The 26,880-nt window shown below is 39.4% G+C and overlaps 1 protein-coding gene across 1 annotated transcript in view; it reads right to left on the bottom strand.

Moving 5' to 3' along the window:
• The window catches only part of spon1b (spondin 1b), a 124,533-nt gene that overhangs the window by 27,339 nt on the left and 70,314 nt on the right, over nucleotides 1-26,880 (bottom strand). Inside the window, exons 7-8 of the mRNA XM_085358706.1 lie at nucleotides 4,692-4,756; nucleotides 1,762-1,963 (exon numbers count right to left, since the gene is read on the bottom strand). Of these exons, the coding sequence (XP_085214832.1) occupies nucleotides 1,762-1,963; nucleotides 4,692-4,756 (267 nt within the window). The remainder of the gene's footprint in view (nucleotides 1-1,761; nucleotides 1,964-4,691; nucleotides 4,757-26,880) is intronic.

The raw sequence follows: 26,880 nt of genomic DNA, 5'->3' as shown, positions 1-26,880 counted from the left end.
GAAACAAAAAACAATAAAAACAGCTTCACTAATGTCTGCAAACACAAAAACTGCAAAAGCATTTTTGTATAGTTTATGAGAAAGTGTCTGGAAGACTACGTTCCTCCATATGTCTGCATGTGGGTGGCAGGAATTCAATGTCTGATGTACAGGACGATGCATTCATTATCTCGTAGTAAAACTTTTACAACAATACATTGTTTTTACCCAAGAAGACATTATCGGCTTGGAATGTGTGCCATTTAAGGACAAAAAAAAAACAAAAAACAGCAGGGTCTAGGCAATGCATAGTTACATATATTACTTGTGTTATAGCCCACATTTTATACAAAGGCTGACTCATACACAGAATAAAAGAACATGGTTACAAAAATAGCTCACTACTGCTCAAAGTTACATGTTTTTAATGAGGAAACTGTATACTTTGTGTATACTTCCTTTTGAAAATGGTGAGTAAATTGACGACACTTTTATTAATGTCCCTAATTTTATAACTTCGAATACACGTGCATATACAGACAAAAACCTTGAATTATATGAATGTGAGTGTCAGTGTCAGTTAGAGCGCTTAGGTAGAGACTATGTGATAAAAGACTAAGAAGAAACACTTCCATGTTTACAAAGTAACAGACGTGAGTTGAAAAAGGACTGGTTCTATGTAAGTGAGGTTTTTGAAAGGTATTTACCACCTCCACTCTGCAGGGTAAGCTCCTTGCTTATTCATGAGCTTGTAAACTATAAATAAATCCCTTTAGTCTCCAAACGGTGGGTTAATATGGATGAGCACCTTTCATTCCAAAAATGAAGAAAACTAAAGAAGTCTCTCAGAGTAACAGACAGGTGAAAGTCGAGAGTGCTGTGATGTGATGAGACAATTTGCTATAAATTCTGTTTAATGCCAGCACAGCCGCACAGCACTAAACCTTCTAATAACAGGCAATAAACAGTTTTATCTCTTAGAATTCACTTGAAGATATTATACTGCGTAGTCCATCTGATCTGGTGTTAAAAATATATGTAAATATTTGGTCTGGTCAGAACATCATGGAGTATTACACCATGTCTAGAGGTATGCCACAAGCTTGTCTGCTGGAGGTGCAGCGTGCTAAGAGTGGAGCCTACATGCTGGACCCCATGTTGATTAAAGAAAAGTTAAAGATTGATCTGCCACATTTGCCCTCCTGCACGAGCTGATGTTGAGCATTTGATGCTACATAAAAAGGCATATTTCTTAAAGCTAATTGTCCCATAATTCCTTAATGATTCCTGTGGCAGTTTTGTTAAACTGTGACAAATCTTCGACGCCTCTTCTGCCTGTCGCACTTTACAGGTGTCTTCTAGTGGCAAAAACGTTTGAAATAAATAGAAAGGTTCTCTGAGAGTGTTTTCAACCAAGGCCAATGCCTTATTTCACAATTTTAGCGAAAATGATCCAGATACTCAGAAAATTTTCATGGGATGAAATCACCTCAATCGGGGGTGGATGTCGCTCAGGAGGTAGAGCAAATCACTTGCTTATCGTAACGTTGGCGGGTTGATCAAATATCCCTGGGAAACATACTATTCCCAAGTTGAATGTTTGCAAATGTGAGATACACTTACATAGAAAAAGTGCTTGTATGAATGGGAGAATGAGGCAAGTTGTATAAAGAGCTTTGAGTTTGCATTTGCATCAACAGTTATTAACTTTAGCCTGGCACCTTTTATGTGATCTTGCTAACCAACAGCAAAGATCACACTTGTAGAATCAGGATACACCACCTCATATGTGACGCCACTGTCAGTGCCTGCATCCCACGGGATGAGGTCTGTCTCCAGTCTCTGGACCCAGCCACACTCCTTGGTACAGAGGTCCTCTCCTGACAGCCCCACATTCCAGTCTGGGCTGGGCCCGAGCATGGTGAGGAAGGACATCAGGTGACGTGTCCGGTCTACGGAAAACTCTGCTGAGGGAGCTGCTCGCCTAGGAATGGTGGTGGAGAAAGAAATCACAGAAGGTAAATAATTCAAAGCATATCCTAAGTACTACTGTAATGGCAGAGCATAATAATCTCATCATTATATCCAACATTCAGCTGTTGCAGTTTCAGTGAAAAACAGCCAGTTTTGATGTCATGACCTCTGATCTATGCTGCACTGCTAATTGCTCGATAATTGAGGCTCTAAAATGTCCAATTAGCGACTGAAAATTGCTCATCATTACATATTCGCTTTGCAAGTCCAAACGGTAGTGAAAGCACTAAAGCTACTCTGATTACAATAAAGTAAGCAATTTGAACTTTCTTTTAAAAAGACAAAACAAATCTTCTTAATTATCATGTATTAGCAGAGACATATGTGCAAACACAAATATTTCAGAATCACCTGACAAGTCTGCAAACAAAATACAACAAAATGAGCCAATGCTTCAGACGCCCAGTGAGTGTGTGGAGGTATAGCTGTGCAAGCATGTGTGCGAATGTTCTCATTAGTAAATATAATAGTGGCACAATATATCGCAAATGACAGACAACGCTAGGAGGGGTAATTAAACAGATGTTTAGTGAAAGATACAGTACATTAGTGTGTGTATGCGTGTGCGTGTGTTCATGCTCATGCAGTGCTGAGGGCTACAATTGTGATAAGTTTCTAATTGCTCTTGAACTAATTCCAAAGAGAGCACAGGATGCCAGAGTGTGGAACTATTCAAGTGAGCCTGGCTTTGGAGAGGCGCATAAAGAAAACCGTCATAAAACAATTACGAGTATGTTTATTAAAATGTATGCATTACATTACAATAGTATCTGAATTTTAATTATAATACAAAGTTCACTGAGTGTGTCAGAAATGAAACTTTTAGCCAACGTTTAGATTCTTATCCTGCAAATTAAGAATTTAATACTGCTCATCAGGAAGATTAGCTTTCGTTTTTTTGTCATTTGCGGAGAGGTCACGATGTCTTGAAATTGCCACCTGGTAATCAGTAACAAAGACAGAAATATGAATCTCGTTCCGCTTTGTCTTTTGAAGACAAAGAAGTAAATCAATAAAAACTAATTCTTTGCTGCGTTGCTTCAAACCAGACAGATTATTTTATGCTTTACAAAACAGACACTTTAAAATAATTTTGGCTTGAAGGAACAATCTTTTCAATTGGACAGATTGATTTAGGGCCTAGAAAGTAACATATTTTTATAAATTTACAAAACCAGGCATTTCAACTACAGGAGATGCAAACTGCCCTGCAAAACAACGGTGCACCTACCAACAACAGTGGCCGGAGTTGGCCAAGCCAAAGATACATAAACATGGGGACAACATTTTACATTCAGGAAAAAAAACATGCAAACGGCACTATTATGTCTGGTTAAATGTTCCCTAGCAAATACTGCACGTATAATGTACGAGGAAGTGAGATTAATGGGCTAGTGAGATTTGTCTCCTAATGGAGACTCCCTTTAAACTTGGCTAACTCAACATGATAAATAACGGTAAACACATAACCCAGTCCCAATTTTGGCTTAATATCAGCTCCAAGCACCACATTTTCACTGCTTTCTTTCCTGGGGACATGTTGTAAGACAAGTATATATTTCCTGGTGAAGGAATACACATGCTACCTGGTAAGCCACACATTAGTATCAACACAAATGGAACCTTGCAGCAGGGCAAACTGTATGAGTCACAAACAGATGGTATAAAGGATGGATGGAGCTTCTGGTTCAAAGGTGAAGCCAACATGGAAGTGGCTAAAACCTGACAGCCTTTTATTGGCCACCAGGTGGCGATACCTGTGGCTGCAAAAAGACTTTCAGTCCTCTAGAGCAGCAGTCCCCAATCGGTTTAATGTCAGACAATATTTTCACGGACCGGCCTTCAAGGTGTCGCAGATAAATACAACAAAATAAAATGATACGACCAAGGCAAAAACTGTGGTGCGGTATTTTGTAAATATAATAATAAATGCAAATTCACTGTGTAATTGTGTAACTTTATTAGCAGCGTCCTCTTGTTTTGTTTTCGCTTGGTCCAAAGTTGCTGCTTTCATTCTACACTGCTATTAACTAAAGGTAGGCCATCTATCAGCAAGAAAAAACAAACAATAAATACAATTAATTTCACTTTGATCGAGTCAAGAACTAAATTGATTTCCACTGTTTTGAATTGAATGAATCAAATAGCCTATAATCAATGTTCAAGTTTCGATTTTTCCACTCCAACGTTCAGCTTTCACACAAACAGTAAAATAAATATGTTCACTTGTAAACTCAAAAGATTAAGAATTTTCTGCAACACTGTTCTCTTATTTGCAACCAGTGTTGCTTATTGTTTTTAAATTGTTTGACCTTCTTTACATCGCCTATTGTGTCTGAAGCGCTCCATCTGTCTATTTTGTAGAGAAGAAGAGTCAAACGTCATATTAACCCAGATGATCAAAAAAGGTTTAAAAGTCAATAACTATGTTCAGGATACCCAAGGTCTCTGACTGGGGTTCTTTTTTTATCATTTTGTCAGGTAATACAATGTTAAGGTAGATAATAAATAATACACAAATAATTAGGTAATAATAAAGTAAAATAAAAACTTTAATCAAGAATTTGATTTTATGGCTGATGTTTCACAGGTTCAATTTAAATTTTCAATATTTCCAACCACATCTTTCCAAGATGCACCTCACACTTGAGCAAAACTGACACTGAAGATATACTTACAGGTTGAGAGGCTGCCACGCAGGCCACTGAGCCTTCGTTTTAATGACGGTCAGTACTTCATCTCCCTGCAGAGCGAAAGATAGAGAGACATTTACAAGAAGTCATTTGTCACTAAATGGATGACTGTAAAGGAACAAAAAGAAACATTGAAAGAGAAAGGGACAAAATTGACAAATTGACATGACTGAGGGTGAGTATTCCCATCCAAGGACAGCAAAGCGTATTCCACTTTTCAAAGGCTTAAGAGCCTGGACAAAGTGTGTCTTATCAGGACAAAATGACTCGATGCTGTCTTATAATAGCTGTCTGTCATTCTAGCACAGAGCCACACTTTATACTCTGTGCAGCACCCACCACTCTCTATAGTCTCTCGGTAGCATTATGGCCACTTTATGGACCGCGCAACACATTATCTATCATAATGCATCTCATCCAATTATTCAGCCAAAAGCAGGAAGACAAATGATGAATTTAGTGTGGCGCAGCACTTGATTAGAACTGAATTGGAAAGTCGAAATGTGCCCTTTCTGCTTTAATAAGAGCCTTTATTGTGTTTTCTCCACCTCCATCTTTTGTCTCTTTCTCCTTAAAAGACAAACACACACACACACACACAGACACACACACCGACACACACACACACACACAGACACACACACCGACACACACACACACACACACACACACACACACACACACACACACGCGCGCAGTAACACACACACTCTTGTTTTCTCCTCACTGCCCCAGGGAAGAGAGGAGGCTTTCAAGGCGACTGTAGAACCTTCAGTCAACCAGAAAAAGGGATTTTTTTTTGTTTTGGCATATCCCAAACTGATTCCGTTGTGTGTGTGTGTGTGTGTGTGTGTGTGTGTGTGTGCGGGTGTTTGCATGTGTATGTACATGGAGGAAAACTGGTGTAGAAGCAAGTGTCCATCTTCTCTTGAGAGTCGCCCGGGGCTCTGTGACTTCTTTGGCTTCAGACCCCACCAACCTCCTCTCCCTCACACACACACACACACACACACACACACACACACACACACACACACACACACACACACACACACACACACACACACACACACACACACACACACACACACACGCGCAGATATTTATATGACTACAAAGAGCCAGAGGAGCGGAAATGCAGTGCCATCTCCAAAAGCTGCCATGATGGACTCAAAAGAGACAGACTCATAAATAGAAGGACACATGAGCCATGAACGGATAACAACACAGGAAGGGCGTCATCCACAGAGACAGCAATAATATATGCGTTTTTTTCATATTTTCACTTGAAGCAAATCTGCTTTTTGTGTTTCTTTCACGAATCCACAGCAGCTCCACAAAGTTCAATTAAAAACAAAAGCTTAGGAGAAAAAGTATCTTGATTGTATAATAGACAACAGAATGCTTTGATTTTATCATCCATCAGCATATTAATACACAAGCTCTCCTCGTTTATGTGGCGCTTTCTTCCAAAGTCATATAAGATAGGAAATGATCCATGCTACAGCAGCTTGGTGTGTCACTGAATACATTTTTTCTCTGTTGCTTTAATGAGACACAGAGCAATGACTCATTTCACTTTTCAGTGTCATTTTAGTTTAACTTTAGCTACTGCTCTCACACTGACAGAGGATGGTTTAGGAAAATCCAACAAATCCTCATCACAGAGTCTAAAACAAAACCGCAGTGTCCCCATCAACTGGTAGCACAGAGATATGCAAAAAGGCTTCCATTAGAATCTGGATACGATGGCAATGGCAAAACTGGACACAGATAACTCTTTTTTAACAGCCTGATAAAGTCTGGATTTGGAAGCCGACTGGGTGGCAATAGAGAAAGCCACAGCGTTTGGGTGCTTTGAGTATTGCCCTTTAATTTGTGTTCGCTCTGTTTAGCTGTGTTTGGGTTTACACACCACAAGCCAAGGAGTACTTTACAAGGATCCACATTTGATGAGTTCAGGGTGACCAAGCCGTCTCACTATTGCCAAAAAAACATGGTGTGTTCGGGTGCCAAGTACAGAGAACTGGAAAAACATTAACACATTTAATTACCAACATTTAGAGCCATTTAGTTTTGGATGATTAGGGACAAGTTATAGACAAAAGTTAGTGTCAGTTTGCAAGCAGACCAACGTTTACAGAAGATTTGAAGGGAGAGAACAACTAAAACTTATTCTTACTGATAAAATGACAGTTTATTTGAGTTGCTGACTGGTTACCAATCAGTTTGTAGAAGATTATTATATCTCTTTTATTGTAAAAGTTAATAAATGCTGTGTAGAACATTTATAAATATGTAAGGTTATTTTAAAGGTAAACCAGACATTTATAAGACTTTTTACTAGTTATTTATCCATGCATACAAAAAGTCGTTGGTTAAGTTTTTCAAAAGATTGGGTTTTTGGTTCAAACATGATGTGTGTGGAGTGAGACTGGTCACACTTTTGCACCTTGTGTGCATCTCTGAGACATCAGCAGCTTGGACTAAATGGAAATGACACAGGGCTCGCTGACCTGGCAAGAGGGATTCTCGTGATCTTGTGAATCGCATAAAGAATTCAGCTGCCTCAGATGGTAATGGGTCAAAATTGTCCAGCAAAGAAGGAAAGAAAAATGCATGTGGCTCATTTTGAAAAGCAGTTTCAGCATCTTTTCATATAGTTTTGCAGACTTCTTATGCCCAACAAGTTGTCAAAATTTCAACATTACATGTAATGTAATGATTCAGTCCAGGCTTTAGGAGACAACAAAGTCGTCTGTGGAAAGGTTGAGGTATTCAACACTGGTGCTGTTTACATAGGTTTTCACACCAAGGAGAAAGTGGGTGAAAGATTCTGTACATTATGTACTTTTTTTCCTGTTCAAATGACGGATAATAGGCTACTAGTTCCTAATATGAATAAACTAAACATGACTAAACATTTGTCTATGTTTCATCTTTCTTGTTTAAACATGAGAAACTCAGTAATTACACAATTTATACTTTCAAGAAACACATTCTCAGGATAAACATGATGAAGGCAATTTTCTCTGTCGTTCTTTCACCATCTGCCATTACCAGACACTCTGAATGTTTTGGTTCAATTTAGGCTAAAAGAAACAGCACCCTGTTCTTGTGAAACACTCCCGCACATTTTATGGCAGACCTCAGCCAATATCGCATAATGCAAAATGCTTTGTGGAGGCTCATAGGAGATGCAAATCTTCCTGTAATGGTCTTGTTTGTTTATGGCAATTATTGTAATGGCACAAAATGACTGTGATTTAGTAATGTTTAAATGCACATTACATTTTCACGAATGTTTTCGAGGAGAAGAGAAACAGGAGAACAGAAGGACACGGATTTAGAGACGCTTGTTGGGTAAGGACAGAAAACAGGAGGGAAAGATTCTGGAGGAGGAAGAAGAAAAACGACAAGCATTTGTGGAGGATGAAAGGAGAGAGATTTTAAAAAGAGCAAGGCAGGAAATGAGAAGACTGAATTTAATGGTGGAAGAAAATGACAATCTGAGAGGCTACGGACAGGATAGAGCTTAAAAAGAGATGCACACATACATTTAGTTTGATTAAATTGACCTTACCTTCATCACACTTCCCTAGCATAATAACTACTCCCTCCATGCTTGTTTTGTTCTATATTACATTTCCTCAGGTTTGGGAAGCCTTTTAAAAACAATAGCATAAGCTATTTGGGGGCAGGTTAAAGTAAAGACTGCTTTGTTTTATTTGAAATTTGTCACTAGCCTAAATTTTTGGTGATCTTGACCGTGCCATGATCATAAAAGATGGATTTTGCTATTGTAAAACAGCATCTCAGGGAGTAGTCTATTGAGGACTTGAGACACAATGAATCAATTCTCTGCACAGTTAAACTAGGCTGATCGCCATCTGATTCTAGGTACATACCTATGTCATGTACAGATATGAGACTGCAATTTAGTTGTCATCTAATTTTTGGAAGGAGAAAATTCAAAAGCAGGCAGCAGGAACAAACAGGAATTAGGATAAGTGAGAAACAAGAAGCAAGGTGGCTGGTGATGAACTAAACAGCCGAAAGATTAGGCCGCTGACAGGTGAAGTGACTAACACTGATTATCTTGTTGCAATGGCATCTGTCAAGGGGTGAATTACATTAGACAGCAAGCGAAAAGTCAGTTCTTGAAGCTGATGTGACAGAAGCCCAAAAAAATGGACAAACATGAGGATCTGGGCAACTCTGACAAGGACCAAATTATGATGGAACACCCCCCATATCTCAACATGTCAGCATGTAGCTGCTTTGGCTAAATGAGAGGGACCTCCGCAATAGAAGGAAGGTGGTTTTATGATGATGATTGACCGGTGTACACTACAGACCCAGTGGAAACTGTACTCCAACAAACTGTATTCAAGTTTAGTTAAATGCTTAAGTAAATATGTTGAGATGTTCACTGTAAGAAATCAATGTTTTTCTCTTTAATATTTAACTTGTCCGCCTTGGACGCCTACTTTGGGTAACCCTTGTTTCTGTTTTCTGAATTGAATGGTTCAGTCATATTTCTGGCCTGATTCCTGAACAAAATAACCGGGTGTTAGTGAGGTTGACCTCTGCTTATACAGCTTACAAGGGCTTCTCTTGGAATGAGGTGGTCATTAAATGGTCATCAAACCACGTCTTTATTAATATATACCGAGGTGTCAAAGCTCACCATTAAGACTACAGGGGAGGAGGTCAAAACCTATCTTTATGGGGAGAAAAGTTAAGAAAGATTCAATTTTAAGTTTAGTATCCTATTTTACTACCCCCACTAATTCTAAAGTAAAGCGCAGGCTAATGAGTTATAAAAGGTCTTACTATCAACTACAATACTGGAAATCGATGAATCCAGTCTCAGCTGGATTTCATGCATTTGAACCAATAATTCATCAGACATCTCAAAACTGTCAACCTCATGTTGACAGTCATCACTGGTGATAACCCCAACTCTCACCTTAGGCCACCAGAATATTTCATTTTTGTTTTTATTAAATTCTTCTTTCAAGTCTTAGCACTGCAGAACAAAGAAAATAATAATTCTAACTGAAATCCATCAAAAACTATTTTATTATTTCCTCTCTCCAAAAAAGTAGAGTTCGGGTAAAAACAAATAGCGTTAGGACAGGGTAAGAATTTGGTTTATTACCTACGATGACCTCAGAGTGTTCATGGCGATAGTTTTAACAAATGTCACTGGTGTAAAAGTACAGGTCGGTTCTCTCTCTCTGTGTAAAGTCAGGGCTGAAGACAAAACCGCTTGCTGGTTTGTCTAGACTCTAACTTAATCTATCTTTAAGTTAAATTAAATTAAAGCTATCCAGAAACTAACTATTGTTACACTTTGGCTGATGAAAGCTCCCTCCTACAGTCTTTTCATTAGTAATGCAGGCAACAGAAAGGTAGAAGAGACGCCTTTGGGAAGTAAACAGTTAGCAGGTGAATGAATCTTCTCTGCCACAGCCTTTTGTAAATGAATTAGAGTCTTGCTCTGTTAAGCTGCTAGGGTGGCTAATTTTACCACTTAAAATGAGAGTTGAATGGGCTACTGTACTGAAGTGCCAGGGTAACACAGTATTAGACGTCCACACACATACAGGTTGGCTAAAAACATACATGCAGAGAACTATAATAGTTTTATTACAATACATTTCTTCTTTTCGCCTAATCAACATCACAACATTTTTTAATGTCTTCCACATAGATGCACATTTACTCATGTGTGCAAAATGTTGAACTGAGAACCCACTGTTGGGTGAGCGCTGCTCTGTCAGAGACTCAATGTCATTCGTGTTCTGTCAGACTGTACAGCAGCAGGTGTCACAGCAGTGAAGAAAAAGCTGAGGCCCAGGACACATATTACAGCAAAATTACAAAGATTAGTGAGTGACACTGCTGGCAAACTCTCGGGCACACGGAGCCGAGGCGAAAGCTTGAGGAAAATAGTGCTGTGACTCACTGCTGTCCATGCGGCATCTGAGCTGTGACAGCAAATATAACGTCTATATCTGGACAATCAGACTGATGGATGGGAAAATGGTGACAGGGTAAAAGCAAGAGACAGCGACGGAGATCTAGAGCGATGCCGACAAAATGGATAAATATAAAAGCAGAGATGGAAGCGCACCCGACGAGCCAGTGTGTTGCATATTTTTACCAAATTAAAAACTGAATGATGAAGGCAGAAGTCGAGAACTAATGTTTCCCATTAGGGCAAAAAAAGCTTTTAAAGTCAGTTCAGCCATCAATAAATAAAACAGGAAATAGCCAGGGGTTGAAATGTTTTTGCAGTATAATAATTAAGAAAATCATCCCACGATTGTCCAGAATGGTTTCTGCAGCTTGCATCACAATAGCTCAATGGCCAAGGAGGTTCATAAATGTTCACAGACTTGTTGACATAGCAGAACTTCAACCTTCAGCCTATACGCTGATGAAGGCTGTAAGGTCTTAATCAGTTATGCCAGTCAAGTGTGAAGATTTGATCACTTACTAAAAAGCTGATGCACAGGGAGAGATGCCGCAATCTTTGCTCATCCAGTGTCGGGTGTGTTTATGACCTTTTAACCGTTTCTCAGAAAGGAGTTTCAAGTTTTGATTTTAAGCATTGGTCTGCCAATGCATCGTTTTTACATTACATTTTACAGCCACATATAATCATCAGCATCAAAAGAAGACACAAACTTTTATAAGACTTTTTCAGTCTTTAACAAAGACTTAAATTCAGCCTAATTTTATAAATCAATACATATTTAACCAGCAAGCAATTTTGTTGTACTCCTGTACTGTTGTATCAAAATGCAAATGCAACCTTTTTGTTGTTTTTTAAAATTATTTTGGATTATGAAATGACTACGATCAGTGCATTCACTTCAGGTACACACACTACTCTCAGATAGCAAAAAGTCATTTTAATATTGCAGTGAAAAAGTGTTTGTCCTGTTTGTTGGCATATTTGTCACATTGTTCAGAAAGTAAGTAAATAAAAAATGCAGTTTTTAAAAAGACAATTTAATTTATTAAGAGAAAATGTTATACAATACAAGTATAGGAAAGAAATGAATCCAACCAGGAATTTCATCTCATTCTCCAACATGAGAGAAGAAATGAGACGTATGTCAGACAAGTCTTCTGGGCTCGGAAGGAGGGGGAGGAGTCAATGAGCTGGGTAGTGTTTGCTGAAGAAATGTCTCTGAGAAGGTTAGGTTGAAGTTAAAGCATGTATGTAAAGCATCTTAAAATAATCTCAGGTTAGGGTTGTGAAGGAAAAAATGTCCATCCCGGTTTTCCCTCCAAGGCACGAGCGATAAGCAGAGTTCTGTCCTTTCCTTCTAAGATTCCTAATTATTTAAAGTAACACTCAGGTATGCCGCTCAGCTGGGTTAGTTACGACGTCGGGAGCAGCTTGGGAGAACAAGGAAACACAGACTGCTTCAGGTTGTCTTCCCAAATCGACTCAAAGGTTTATTAAGTATACAACAGCTTATATAGAGAAAAAAAGGTTCGTGTGTCAGCAAGTTCCGGTACAGACCAAATAAGGAAACGTCTTCCTGCCTTGTGAGCAAAGAAGTATCCTGTGTGTAGTTTATCAGTTCAGCTACAATTTATGATCATCCCAGCAAAATACACTCCTAGACATAGAATACAGAGTTCTTTCATTAGTGAATTCTGAAACAAACCACCTGGCCTTTAACGAGCCTTTTTCTAAGAGATAAAGAAAAAGGGAGGATGGGAGTAAGGAAGTGGTCTCGTCTCTGTGGTGTTTTCGACCTTGGGGTACCAGCCTGTGAGTCTTACACATTAATTCTTGGGTCACAGAGAAAGAGAAAAACAACTATTAAATGGGCCTTATTGAGTAACTCTTTTCTGTATAATATCACAATAAAACAATATCCTGTAAATGCTACCATGGTATCAAAATATCACAACAGGTTGTGTCTGCTTTCTGCAAGAAAACAGTTGCGGTACCGTAGCTATTATCTGGAGTCACGTTCCTGTCTACCTGTCCACAGCTCCACCAAAACTAGGTGGGATTGCAAAATGCTCCACTACGTATATATTAGGGGTGCAACGATATTCGTATCGATATTGAACCGTTCGATACAGTGCTTTCGGTTCGGTACGCATATGTATCGAACAATACAACATTTGTAATTTATTTTATCAATTTTCCTTCTGACGATGCTGTCTGTGTTGAGCGCTCAGTGAATCTGTGTTTGACTACTCCGCCTAGGCTGCACTGTCCAGCGCAGATCCACTGAGCGCTCAACACAGACAGCATAGTCAGAAGGAAGAGCGCAGGGCAAGCTAGCGAGACAGAAGTTAAGCTCTCCTTGCAACAGGCAAATTGAACCTCATTCAGATCTGGCGTTTGGAATTATTTTGGTTTTCATGTGACGTATGACCCTGAAGGTAAGTGAGTCATGGACTAAAGTAAAACAGTATGTTGAATGTGCCATGCAATGCTCAATTACATTGGTGTGAACTAGTGTGTTAGCGCAGTTAGCTCATTAACGTGTTGGCCGTCTAGCCCCATGCACGGAGCGATCGGCGGTAGCTCGTTAACGGAGATTTGCCGTGTTGTGGCGTTAAGGTCATTTCAACGAGATTAACCTGAATGCACTAGTGGGAACACAACGAATATGACTGCACATTTACGCCGACATCATCCTAGTGCAAAGACAAGTGGAAGCAGGCAAAAAAAAGCAAGCATGCTACTAACTTTAGCCGAGTCATTTAGACCGCTGTTAGCACATGATTCTCCTTATGCTGCTGAGAATATAGCCCAGAAGAAGCGGATAGTATAGCTTTTATTTTGGAAAGAGCCATTTCTCTGTAATAAACTCTCTTTTCCAAAGATGAGTGATTCCTCAATCAGATACAGGGCTTGCAATATCGCTAGCCCGACGTCCTGAAGCTAGCGATTTTTTCAGTCGGGCTATCAAAATCTATCTCTTCCCTGCCCGTCGGGCTATTGTAGGAAAAATATATGTCAATGCTTTTGCATTCTTTCAGAAATGTAGCTGGGTAATTATGTCATTGGCATCGGTGAGCCACTGTCAATATGTGACATATTGAAGTCACGTTTGAATTTGCGCTTGTTTTTTTGCTTTCACTTTGCAATCGTGCGAACTGTGTATAGAGAGCGACAGCACTGATCTGTGAGTGATGATAATTTGTGCACCAATTCCTCTGACATTGTCTTATTAATCGTTAGCTTACTATGCAAACATGACAAGTGAAATCTCCCGCAGCTTAAACATGTGAGAGGTTGATCGCGCAGAGAATCGCTGAGCTTATGTGAGTGCGCGTGTAAAAGCATTTCAGTTCTGCTGAGCCAAATAAGACAGGTCAGGGTGAAGAAGTGACAGCCAAAGAAAAGCTTACCACAAAACGGAGAAGTTATGACAAATCAGACTATAAGGCAAAAAGAAAGTGCAGCTTTATGGTTTCATGGACAAAAGAATTTCTGTGGCTGCAATATGATGAGCTAAATAAGATAAGATAAGATAACCTTTATTAGTCCCACACGTGGGAAATTTGTTTTGTCACAGCAGGAAGTGGACAGTGCAAAAGTTAACCAGGGCTGCACATAAGTGGTCCGCAGGTGCGCATTCGCTGTCAAAATAAAAAACACGCACAAGGGTTAGGGTTAAATTTAAAAACTGTACTTTTGAGTTAAAATATATATTTATAATTTTAATAAATGACAAATTAAAAAGGCATGAACATTTTTTTGTATCAAAAAAATATCGAACCGTGACACCAAAGTATCGAACCGAACTGAACCGTGAATTTTGTGTATCGTTGCACCCCTAGTATATATGTAATGATCAGCTGCCTTTTACAGCTAAAAACAATGCTTGAACCAAAATACATAACCAATCAACTCACAGACAGCTGGGCAGGAACTTGGGGTCATATTTTGATTATATTTTATTGATATTTAGTGTAATTTTCTCACAGACACAGTAATCCTTCAGCACTGATTTCCAAGACAACAAAAAGCTACGAAAGTCCACATTCTGGGGCACGTGGGGCAGAAACAAAAGTCCATGTCCTTTAGGGGATTACTTTTTTTTTTTTTTTTTTTTTACACTTTGTTAGTCCTTTCTGAGTTTTGGCTACACAAATTTGCCTCTTTGGATACTGTGATTATGGGTCCATTGACAGTGACAACACCAGCTGAGTAAACTGGTGGAGAGCAGCTGTGCTTGAATTTTCATATTTGTGGTGCAATAAAAAGGTAGAACTGGAGCCCCGTTGATGTGCAACCCGTTCATCTTTTTCTTTTTGTCGTCTGCTTGTTTTCAGCCCAGCATCTGCTCTCATTTTGTTGTCAATATATGTTTATTTTTGTATTGTTCAGACAACATACAACTGGTACATCTACCAGGTGTTCAGCTGAAATCAGGTCATGTAAATATTTGGATAATGCAGATTGAACCAGTTGGGTCTGAAAAAAAACAGCCAGTGATATTAGTTGGTAATTTAAAAATGCCAAATCAATCCTACAAAAACAAAAACTAAACTACAAAAAAAATTACGAAAGGTGAAGAAACAAAGATACAGAAGGATCCTAGACTTAAATAACACAATAACCAAAGTGTTTTGAGTAGGATTTTTAAGACTGGAATCAATAAAGATACTTTGTGATTTAAAAATCCAATATAATTTTTATATTTTTTTTTCTTTAGACACATGAATTAGTCCAGGATATTGGTAAATGGCTAATATTGACCGATATAGCCACCCTCCCCATATATAGGCTCTAGTTGCCATGGCGATATTACACATTGTTTGAGTGATAACGTAGTAACATAAAATAATGATCCTTGGCAATATGTGTCCTGTCACTTATCAACCATCTTTGATACACCACCAGCGAGTTATCTGCAAGACAGTCTCTCAACTGGGAGGGAATTATATATTCTGTTACACTATCCAATGGGACACAACTTCTTTTACAGGATCACCAGTCAAGCCTGGTAAAAATAACGTCAAAAGTCACAAAATAGCAGTTCTAAAGGTTTTATTCCCAGCACAACAACACGACTGGTTAACATCCTTCCTACTTTTAATAGTTTGATAACTTTTTAGGGACAGGTGGGACAACCCTCATCTCAGCAAATCAGTTAGTAGTTCAGTACGTAAGTGGCAATTATTGGGAAACGCATTGATGGAGGAAGAGGGCGTACTCTAGAAAGAGTAGCTTGTAGCAGTTTATTTAAAATAAATACATAAACAAAAATAAGTAAGAGCTCATTCATTTTAACCTGCACAAACTGAACTTAGAGTTATTCCCTGTGAACATCATCACTTTTAATTATCCGATCAAACGTTATCACTAAAACATCCATTTCCAATGTGTAAAGTAAACTTTGATGCTCCTACATTTAAGCTGCCCAGCACCCAAAAATGGATCCAGTCAAGCGTAGTATTAAATATCCATCTTTTCTAACTTGATCAAAACACGAATTAGCAGAGGGGATTAACGTGCACGAGGGGAACATTGCATTGTAACTAGAGCTGCAACGTTTCATTGAGCAATTCAAAGAATTCGATAATAAACAATTCTGGACACAAATTCTTTGCTGCGATGCTTCATTTAACACATGGCTCTGTACCGCGCCGATGTATTAAACGATGTAAACGTGAGCATTTCACCCACATTCACGACTAAAAACAGAGCTGCAGAAGTACAAACACTTCAGTACTTGAGTAGAATTGATTTTAGGTATCTGTACTTTACTTGAGTTTCATTGTACTTGAGATTATTTATATATTTTTGCATTTAAGAAAATGTTTTCTTAAAAACATTTATTTGAATGTAGCATGTAAAAACAATCAAAGGATTGAGTTATTTGCAGTTGTTAAACTTTAAAGCACTGTAATTTTTGTTTCTTTTCTCTTTTGAATATTTATTATTGCTCATTAATAACACAATAATTATTAAGAATAAGAATTTCTTATGCGATTACTCGATTAATCGATGGGATAACCAATAGATTATTCAAGTATTATAATAATAAGTGTAACACTTACAGATTTTCGAGTACATTTTGTTTGTCAGCTAGATTGAAACATACTCGTGTGCACAGGACAGAGGCAGACACACAGGCAGCCTGCAGCATTCCTTCCCAAATCCCCTCAGTGATCTCAGTTCTGCCCACTTATCACTCAGCTCAGTTTGGAATGAAGTTTTGTCTGCAGGGACTCTGCGACAAGAGGCTCTGTATTGTCTTTCCAAACTTGGTCTAATAAAGGAAAATGAGCCTGGGGACTCTGGGAAAAGGTGTCTAATAAAAAAATCAACACTGCACTAATGCAATTACAATTGCATAGGGGCTGTGGAACTGTAACTCAGTCGGATAAAATTCCCAGCTTAGGTCAAAGTGTGGGAACACACACACACACACAAACACACATCCTCTTCTCACATGCACATGCTGCACAAAACCGCACTCAGGAAACCCATTTTGGTTTTAGGCAAAGGTGAGTGCACGATGAAACAATCTAACCTTTTAGAAACAACAATTCTCATCATCTTACAGGATATATCTTCAGTCATTTCTCAGATATTATCTTGCATACACACACAGTATCTCAGCTCGGGAGGTTATTTATCAACCATCTGCGACGTCGATATAAAGCCATGGGGCATTTCACATCATCTGTCCAATTACATTGTAATTTACTTGTCCCTCAAGCTAGGTGCTGTAATTGTACTATACAATATAGCAACCAGTGTTCCCCTACAGCAAAACCAAGAACAGATTTCAAATAAACAAAGCCAATATCTCCTTTCCCCTGAAGACTCACTAGTTCCAAATCAATCATATAATGTGTTTTTTTCCCCAAGACAACTGATGGACTGTGACAGTGAAATGTTTTGTGCTTTAAATGTTTCTCATTTTAATTTTGCTTCTGGAAAGTTTGTTCATTTCCGTGTACATGTAAAACCCACCATAACTCATATTACAGGAATTTGAGTTAAATTTTAATACTTCACATAAAACACACATATTGGATGTCAGCGTTCAAAATCAAAGTAATGGAGCAATAGAAACCACATTAGAAGTGAGACTTTACGACTGTGTTTCTAATTGTAATGATGCTACTGGCAAATGTTGTAATGTCAGCACATTAAAACACACTGTTTTATTTGACGCTGCCAATTAAAATCCTGGTGTTAGTACAGAGAAACAATTCCCCATGGTTTAGGATTTATAGGCGTTGGATCTGCTGTGACAGCAAAAACCACACCCACTGTTTTTAAAGCCACAAAATCTAAAATCTGAGGCAATAACCGATAACACTGAGTATCCACAAGAAAGGTTGAAGAAGAAGAGCAAGGGGAAGGGGGTGGTTGACCAGGCAAATTACAGCTTTGGCACAGCGCACTAGCTGGTTTACTGAAGCCTGGAAAAAAAATCTCAGGGGACAGAGATTTGTCACATTGAAGAGGAAAAGGTCCTAGCAAGGATAGTAGATTGGGACCAGAACTATCAACCACAAGATTATTTGACGACTAGGCCTCTGAATCAGTTTTCCGATCCAGTTAAAGTTGTTAGTTCCATCCTTGTTACTTCTTTTAATTTAAAAACACTAGTAGCTTACTTTGGGCATGTTTGGATCTCAGGAATAGCCTTCTCTGAGATGAATACAAAACTTCCTGTTAACTCAGAACAAAGATCATCTTTTGAAAACCCAACATCCTGTCAGAAGCTAGAACAGACTCAAAAACTCTTCCAGATACATCAGCATATAGGGTTGGCACAACAAACAGCAAAACAGCAACTATCTCAGTTCCCTCCACTTTGGTTTCCTTGTTTCGATCTCACAGCTCCACAGTTAATAACCATTTTGCAAATTATAACATAACCTCATGAGATCAGTGGGTCCCACATTGTAATCAAAGAGACGGCCCTGAAAGAGCTGATAAATGGGCTGTTCCGGTAAACTCTGCAACACAGTTCCAGCTGTGAAAACAATGCTTAATGCGGGCTGGCCCCCAGTCGGAAGCCTTACCAATGATATTAAAACCTAGTGCTGAATGTAGTGTCACATGTAATCTAGAGATGGTTTGACAGAGTAGAGTAGAACAAATGCACTGAATTAGTTAAGCAATCTCCTTTGTCAGAAAAACCCCATTTTCTTTCCACTTACAGTCACAAGGTTGACCCAGAGAACCATATTAGAGACACGCTAGCTGCTTTTAGACCAAACATGTCTGGGTGCTACTCAACTTGAGAAGTCACCTGGGAACTAAATATCTTTTAAGCCTTTTTCTGTTTGCAGACCCTCTACTAACAGGAACAGTGGAATCGTGCATTAGCTGAGCAGCTGCTGGTAAAGCAAAGTCACCTAAGATTGTCCCTTACTTTCTAATCCTTGTGTGGGTTCTCTCCGAATACTCCGGGTTCTGTCAGCCCTGTAATAGACTGGCGACCTGTTCAGGCTGTATGTCGCATTCGTCCTATAAGAGCTGACATCGCAACTTATTTCAAAACTGGAAGGCAAGAGTAAAGAGTTGAAAGCACAGCTGAGTGAAGTAAAATGGCTCTGTATAATTTATCCATTTGCCATGCAAACTACTTAGAAACCAATTTTTTTATTTGTAAATTTGTGACAGTTTTAAGTATACTTTAGTTGCAGTGATGTGTGACCAGATCTAGAATTCACTCAGTGCAAATCACCTCTGGTTGGGCAGTGGTGAACCCTGACAGGGGCCCTAAGTCAGTGAGCATCTCCTTTATCTCTCTCAGAAAAGCATGACTTCCCATGTCTGTCTTCACGGCATCCATAATGTGTAGTTTTAGAGGCCTGTGTGCTCCATTACTATATCCTTCAAGTACTGATGTCAACCCAAGGAACTTTTTAAAAATTGAATTTTTCTAGAATAGGCAAATATTTAAAAACAATAATTGTTATGCTTTCCAGACCAAGTTCTTACTGGTCAGACAATCAAGTCCAGTCTCCATTATTCACCAGTACTGCCTTTGGAGCACTCTGGAGCATTTTTATTAGAAATACGTGAAAATTAACATGGTTTGCTATGAGGTACTGTCCTACAAATGAGTTTAAGCTCCAGATTCTATGAATGAAATTAAGGTATCTTGTTAGCCGGTGCAGTTTATGGATGTAGCTTGTTAATTTTAATCTGTTCTGAATTTTTTCTAATTACATAAAAGTGGCAAAAGCTACAGCACAGAGGCTTCAAAATGCTCATCCACAAACCAGCATGAGACTAGCTGTGTCAGTCTTTTGTACTGTCCAAGATGTCTTTTTACAATCTACTGAGGCTAAAAAGGCTGGCAGGTAGAGTCACTTCACACACTTTGGCAGACTAATTGATTGTTTTAGGAGCAGGTAGGATTGCAGCCAGGATTTTGTTGACTGCAGCCAAAGTGATTTCACATGGGCCTGCCCTCTCCAAACCATTAAGGGCACAGGAAAAAAGGCAATTTTTTTTAAAAAAATATTTGAAACTGTAGCTTTTCATGACATTTAAACTGTGGTTGCTTCCTACTGGTGTAGCTTGGTATTTTAGAACAAAACCGGCATCACAACAGTGTGATGTTTCAGTGCCAAAAATGTTTTTATTTGTGTGTCTATGTTTGTTTGTGTGTTGGTGTGCACATTTCCTGTAACCCGGAGGCCTGGTAATCCATCAAACCCGTGTCAGGTGTAATATGTGACACGTTCACCTGAGGAAACATTGTCACATTAGTCAGTGTGGATCAATGTTGAGTTTTGTCTTGGAAAATCTCTCTGTCGCAAACAACCAAACAGCTACAATTAATAACAGCTGAAGAGCGAGGTTTTTTTACGCCGTGCATGATTTACAGAGCTCCGTGGTAAAGGATATGCACGAGCTTTTATATTTACATGAGCAAAATGCGAGCGAAAGCACACCCACAGATCATCCCACTTTAAAGTGCTAACACACCTATCGTGCCGTTTGTTTATGTGTTTGCCGTGCCATTAACTGTGAGGTAGTTTGGGAAAATGGATGACTACTGAATCAGAAAGGAATTTGTTTTTCATCACCGGATCCACGGAAAAAGAGGAAAACATCAAAACATGTTATGATAGATTAAGAGAAAAATACTTTGAAGCTCAGATGAGAAATTAGATGTTGTCATTACAATAAAAATAAGTCGACTGACATGAAAGCACGTTTGAAAGTGAGTTCTTGCAGTAGCAGAAATGGGGGTGCTTTGGCACGAAGCCTTTTGAATTTGCATTTGAAGTGGATCTGGAAATGACGTTTTAAAGACTTCTATCCATACGAGGCTGCGAGCACTCATCCAAGACACCTCAAAGGCTTTTAGACTAGGCACTCAGGTTTAAATTTGAAACATCATTATCATCAAGATCTACTGGAGATGAGAAGAGAAGAGGAGGGGTAGCCGAGAAGAGGTAGAAAATTTCATCTTATTAACCTGAGTAATTTAGTACCTTGTCTTGTGTAATGGGAGTCTCGTACCATTAGGGGGCTTCTCCTCTTCTCCTGCACACTGTTTGTCCATTTCCCTGTTCCTCTTGGTCCCTGTGGTGACTGCCAATTCTTGCCATATTGTTGCAATCACTCATTTCAAGTAAACCTCAACTGATTGGCTCTTTTGTGTCTGCATTCCGGGGAAAGAAAGGTTCTGACATTTTCTCAAGCTTACAAATGTTGCTTTTAGCATAGTGGGCTACAGATAATTGATCAAAACTGCAATCTTGAACCTTTCCTTAGCTGTAATTTAGGAAGAAGGCAAAGGTCATTATGTGCTCAGCTGAGAACTGGTTCTTTGCTTCTGGCAGCTAAGGTGATTATTTTGAAAGCGCCTCTGGCAGTTTCATTTTGTGCTGTATTATGGTAGACTGAAGGAAAAGAAAGCCCTGACTGACCTGAAAGAAACCTTTTTATATAAAAGAAGGAAGATAACATGCTGCTATTTTTTTAACGCCTAGTTTTTGCTTAAGCGTTCAGGATTTAGTATTTGTTCTCATGCATCGTTGCCTTGCTACGATTGGCTGGAGGGTGGGCAATATTTTCCAGTTACACCACAGCCCTGACGTAGGACTGGGAACCTTACTAAGGTTAACGTTAACATATTTTTTCGGACAAAGCCAGCTGAGACAGGCCGGTGCCAAGGCTGAGATAAACGAGGAGTTATCTCATAAAGAGGAACAAACAGTACTCCAAGAACAGACAAAGCCCAGCAGAAACCTTGAGGAGGAGCTCCATTTGCCCCCACCCGGGAAGAGCCTCAGAAAGGAGAGACATCTAAGGCAAGAAGAGGGGTCCCTATTTGCCTCCAACTCTCTCAACAACACCAACGACCAGGACAAGGGACCACGACCTTCCCCAGTCCCCCAAACCCCTGACAGGCCATCACCCTCCTCCCCCTCCCTTTCTCCCTCCTCCCCACACCTGAAATTCACTGAGGAGATGATGGAGCGGGTCAATGCTGGGCTCAGATCTACCCCCCGTCCCAATCCCTTTTTGTCCCCCATAAACCCCCCACCAGAGCGGCCAAAGGTTCGCCATCGAGCCCCACCCTCAACAGAGCAATCGAAGTCACATTGCCCAGCCTCGCCCCCCTTAGTTCCTCTTCATGCCCTGTCTCCGCAGTCTGATGTGTGATGTGTGAAGGGTCCGGGCTGTGAGGATTATGGCAGTGATGACTTTTCCCAGGAGAAGCTGGGACCCTGTTTACTAGAAGGTTTTAAAATTTCTGTACTTTCAGGTGACGGAAGGAGACATGTGGCCTGGTCAAAACACAGAGAGCTACACTCTAAAAGATCTTTAAATATAGTAAACATACCTTGTGTGCCACAGACTGCTCCCAAACACGAGGGGACAAGTAATACCTCTAAAACACTTAAGTTGGCTTTATTAAACATTAGATCTCTAGCTGGGAAAACATTTTTAATTAATGATTTAATCACTGAGCACAGCCTTGATTTTATGTTTCTAACTGAAACTTGGTTGGACCAAAGTAACAGTGGAGCTGTTCTCATCGAGACGACCCCTCCTAACTACAGTTTTATCAGTGAGGTCAGGGCGAGCAGGAGAGGAGGAGGGGTTGCTGTCTTATTTAATGAATCATTTCAATGTAAGCAGCTATCTCCTGGAAGTTTTCAGTCTTTTGAATATGTGGCTTTACAGCTGAAGGCCCCATCCAAAGTTGTGTTTCTTAATGTTTACAGGCCTCCCAAATACTGCACAGACTTTTTTAATGACCTCAGTGAACTGCTGTCTGTGATCTGTGTTGATTTTGACTGTGTAATTATTGCTGGGGATTTTAACATTCATGTGGACAACCCTCAGGACAAAGGGACTAAAGACCTGAGTAACACTCTGGGCAACTTTGGGCTGACTCAGCATGTAACAGAGGCCACACATAATAGAGGACACACTCTTGACCTACTGATCTCCAAAGGCCTGAGCATTTCAAAGGTTACTGTGTCTGATGTGGGCCTGTCTGATCATTACTGTGTTTTCTTTGAAAGTAAAATCTCAGCCCACACAGATATATCAACAACAGTGATCACAAAACGGTGTATAACTGAACACAGTAGTGCAATTTTTAACCAGGTCTTCCCATTAACACCTGACCTGCCCAGAGGGTCAGTCAATGAGCTCGTCAATAGCTTCAATGCTAACATGTTAAATGTAATGGACACTATTGCTCCCATTAAGGTGAAGGTTATCTCTGGAAGGAAAAAGTCTCCATGGAGAAACTCCACACTGGTGAAAAATGAAAAAAGAGAGTGTAGGAAAGCTGAGCGCAGATGGAGAAAAACAAACCTCCAGGTTCATTATGACATTTATAAAGAGAAACTTCACAATTATAATTTACAACTGAGGAATGCAAGGAGGTCCTACTTCTCTGACATCATCACTAAAAACAGCCATAATGCTCGGGTCTTATTTTCTACAGTTGACAGGCTAACAAACCCTCCTGTGCCAGTGGCAGCTGAACTTCATTCGACCATGGCCTGCAATGACTTTGCCAAATTCTTCACTGAAAAAATCCAAAAAATTAGACAAGCAATTGGTACATCAACAGCAGATCCAGGATATGTACTGTGTCCACCAAAAAACTGTTTAAACACCATGAAACAGTTTCAACCTATTAACAGCAAAGACCTGGAGGACATCTTAGGTCAACTGAACTCCTCCTCCTGCTGTTTAGATGTCCTGCCAACAAGTTTTTTCAAAAAGGTCTCAAAGACTTTAGAGTCAGACCTGTTACAGATTGTCAACTTTTCTTTATTATCAGGTGTGTTTCCAGAATCACTAAAAACTGCTGTAATCAAACCTATACTGAAAAAGGACAATCTTGACAAGACACAAATGAACAACTACAGGCCGATCTCAAATCTCCCGTTTTTAAGTAAGATCATTGAAAAAGCAGTTTCTCAACAGCTCAGTTACTTCTTAAAACAGAATAATTGCTACGATGCCTTCCAGTCAGGTTTTAGACAGAACCACAGCACTGAAACCGCTCTGACCAAAGTGTTTAATGACATATGTCTGAATACAGACAGTGGAAAAATGTCAGTCCTAGTTTTACTGGATCTCAGTGCAGCATTTGATACAGTTGACCACAACATATTACTCAAACGACTGGAGAACTGGACAGGTCTTTCAGGAACTGTACTAAACTGGTTCAAAACATACGTAGAAAACAGGAAATACTTTGTATCAATAGGTAACTTCACATCTGAGCAGACAAGTATCACATGTGGAGTTCCCCAAGGTTCCATCTTGGGACCCCTTCTGTTTAACATCTACATGCTCCCACTGGCACAGATTATAAACAACAACAAAATAAACTATCACAGCTATGCACAAATATATATCACAATGTCACCAGGAGACCGAGGCCCTGTACAGGCTCTTGGTAAATGCATTGAGGAAATCAATGACTGGTTGTGCCACAATTTTCTCCAGCTAAACAAAAACAAAACTGAGGTAATAGTCTTTGGCGCCAAAGAAAAACGATTACAGGTCACCAGAGAACTTCAATCTATACATCTAAAAACCACAAACCAGGCGAGAAATTTGGGTGTAGTGATGGATGCAGACCTAAACTTAGAAAAACACATTAAGACAATAACAAAGTCAGCTTACTATCACCTCAAGAATATATCAAGGATAAAAGATCTGATGTCTCAACAGGACCTGGAAAAACTAGTCCATGCATTCATCTTTAGTAGGCTTGATTACTGTAACAGCATCTTTACAGGTCTACCTAAAAAATCAGTCAGACAACTACAGCTCATTCAGAACTCTGCTGCTCGAGTCCTCACTAAGACCAAAAAAGTGGACCACATCAGTCCAGCTCTGAGGTCCTTACACTGGCTGCCTGTCCGTCAGAGGATAGACTTTAAAGTTCTGATGCTGGCCTATAAAGCTCTGAATGGTTTAGGACCAAAATACATCAATGACCTCCTGACCCAGTATGAACCATCCAGATCCCTCAGGTCATCTGGATCCGGTCTTTTATCAGTTCCCAGAGTCAGAACCAGACACGGAGAAGCTGCATTCAGCTTTTATGCTCCTTATATCTGGAACAAACTCCCAGAAAGCCTCAGATCAGCTGAAACACTCAGTTTATTTAAATCCAGGTTGAAGACTCACCTGTTCTCAGCTGCATTTGAATAAAGCACCAAATCCACACTTTAAGCTTAAATTTCAAAACTTACATTTAACTACTGATTTTATCTACTGTTCTGATTTTATCTGTTTTGATTTTATATACTGTTGTTTGTTTGTTTGTTTGTTTGTTAATTAGTTAGTTAGTTTATTTGCTTGTTTTATTCAATTTTAAATCATGCTTTTTATTTGTTCTTGTTTCTAATGTCTCTGTAAAGCACTTTGAATCACCTTGTTGTTGAATTGTGCTATACAAATAAACTTGCCTTGCCTTGCCTTGCCTTTAAACACATTTGTTCCATTCGTTCTTTGGAGCCTGAATCGGGTTTTTGTAAACACCAGAGAAAAAAAGGAAACCTGTTTGGTCTTCACAGTAAGTCGTGTTTGTGCCGGTGAGGGCAGATGTTAAGGTCTGCTAGTAGAAATGCACCAGGTACAATTTTATTTCCAGTTTCCTCCCAAGTCTGATCTAATTATCTAAATCTGATCATGACAATAACTCTGATTTTCAGCATCATCAAACATTTTCATACGTTTTCTTTAACCCTTTCATGCATGAATTGTGACAGCCGCAATCAGGATTTTTTAAAGTATTTTTATTCATCTTTAGGCATGAAAAATTTTAAACATGTACTTTTCAAAGAGTTTTTTACATGTCCACTTAGGTGGACAACTGGCTGACCAGTAGGTGGCAGGGTATGGAGTGAGACATCAATGTCCAATATAGTGGTTTATGTGCAAGTATACCATCATCACTGACACAAACACAAGAAAACAGCCTTTGAATAGCTGTCCACTGTAGTGACCACTTTGTGTAAAAGGGTTAATGTAAATATCAGTCCACGTACCGAATAAAACACTGACCATTTAAATAATTTTTATCCTTTTTTCAATTTTTTCCTACCAAAAATTCTACAGGTTACAGGGGCAGGGCATCTTTCCACAAATAAAATCTGTATATCCAACTTTCTACAAAATGATTTCTTCAGTGTGCTTCATGCCATGCAGATCGGGCAGAACATTTCACTACTTTTACTGAAATCAAACAAAAAAGCTTAATCTTTAGAGCTGAGAGTTACTTAGAGTCACAAAGCTGCGAAAACAAAGGAAACGTCGGACAGCCGGCTGCTGCATTAGCATTATGAGAAAGCTAGACACAGTTACATTTTTCAAAAAAAAATCTCTTTGCCCAAATCAAGCTGCCAAGTTTGTACTGATTTGCATATTTGCACAGCTCATTCTAGCAAGTGGAACGATGCAAGTTGTTCCGGTTTGACTTTGTTATATTGCTCAACAGACGCATGGCTAATTTGATCAGCAGGCAATAAGATACACCTGAGGCTACACAGAAACTGACAGACAGCAGTCACTCACTGATTGGTTGGTGCATCTATACGTAGAAGTTAAACTAATGTTTACTAAGGGACATCGTTTGAGGCAATATACACTTCACACAGCTCCCTCTAGAGCCACTAAAGACATTATACAACTGCTTTT

This window comes from Diplotaxodon limnothrissa, linkage group LG7 (genome assembly GCF_057381915.1).
Source record: "Diplotaxodon limnothrissa isolate DT_005_m linkage group LG7, D_limnothrissa_male_GT1.1, whole genome shotgun sequence".
In the NCBI taxonomy this organism is placed as follows: domain Eukaryota; kingdom Metazoa; phylum Chordata; class Actinopteri; order Cichliformes; family Cichlidae; genus Diplotaxodon; species Diplotaxodon limnothrissa.
Note: the sequence above shows the minus strand (reverse complement) of the source record. Positions and strands in the feature narration are given on the sequence as shown.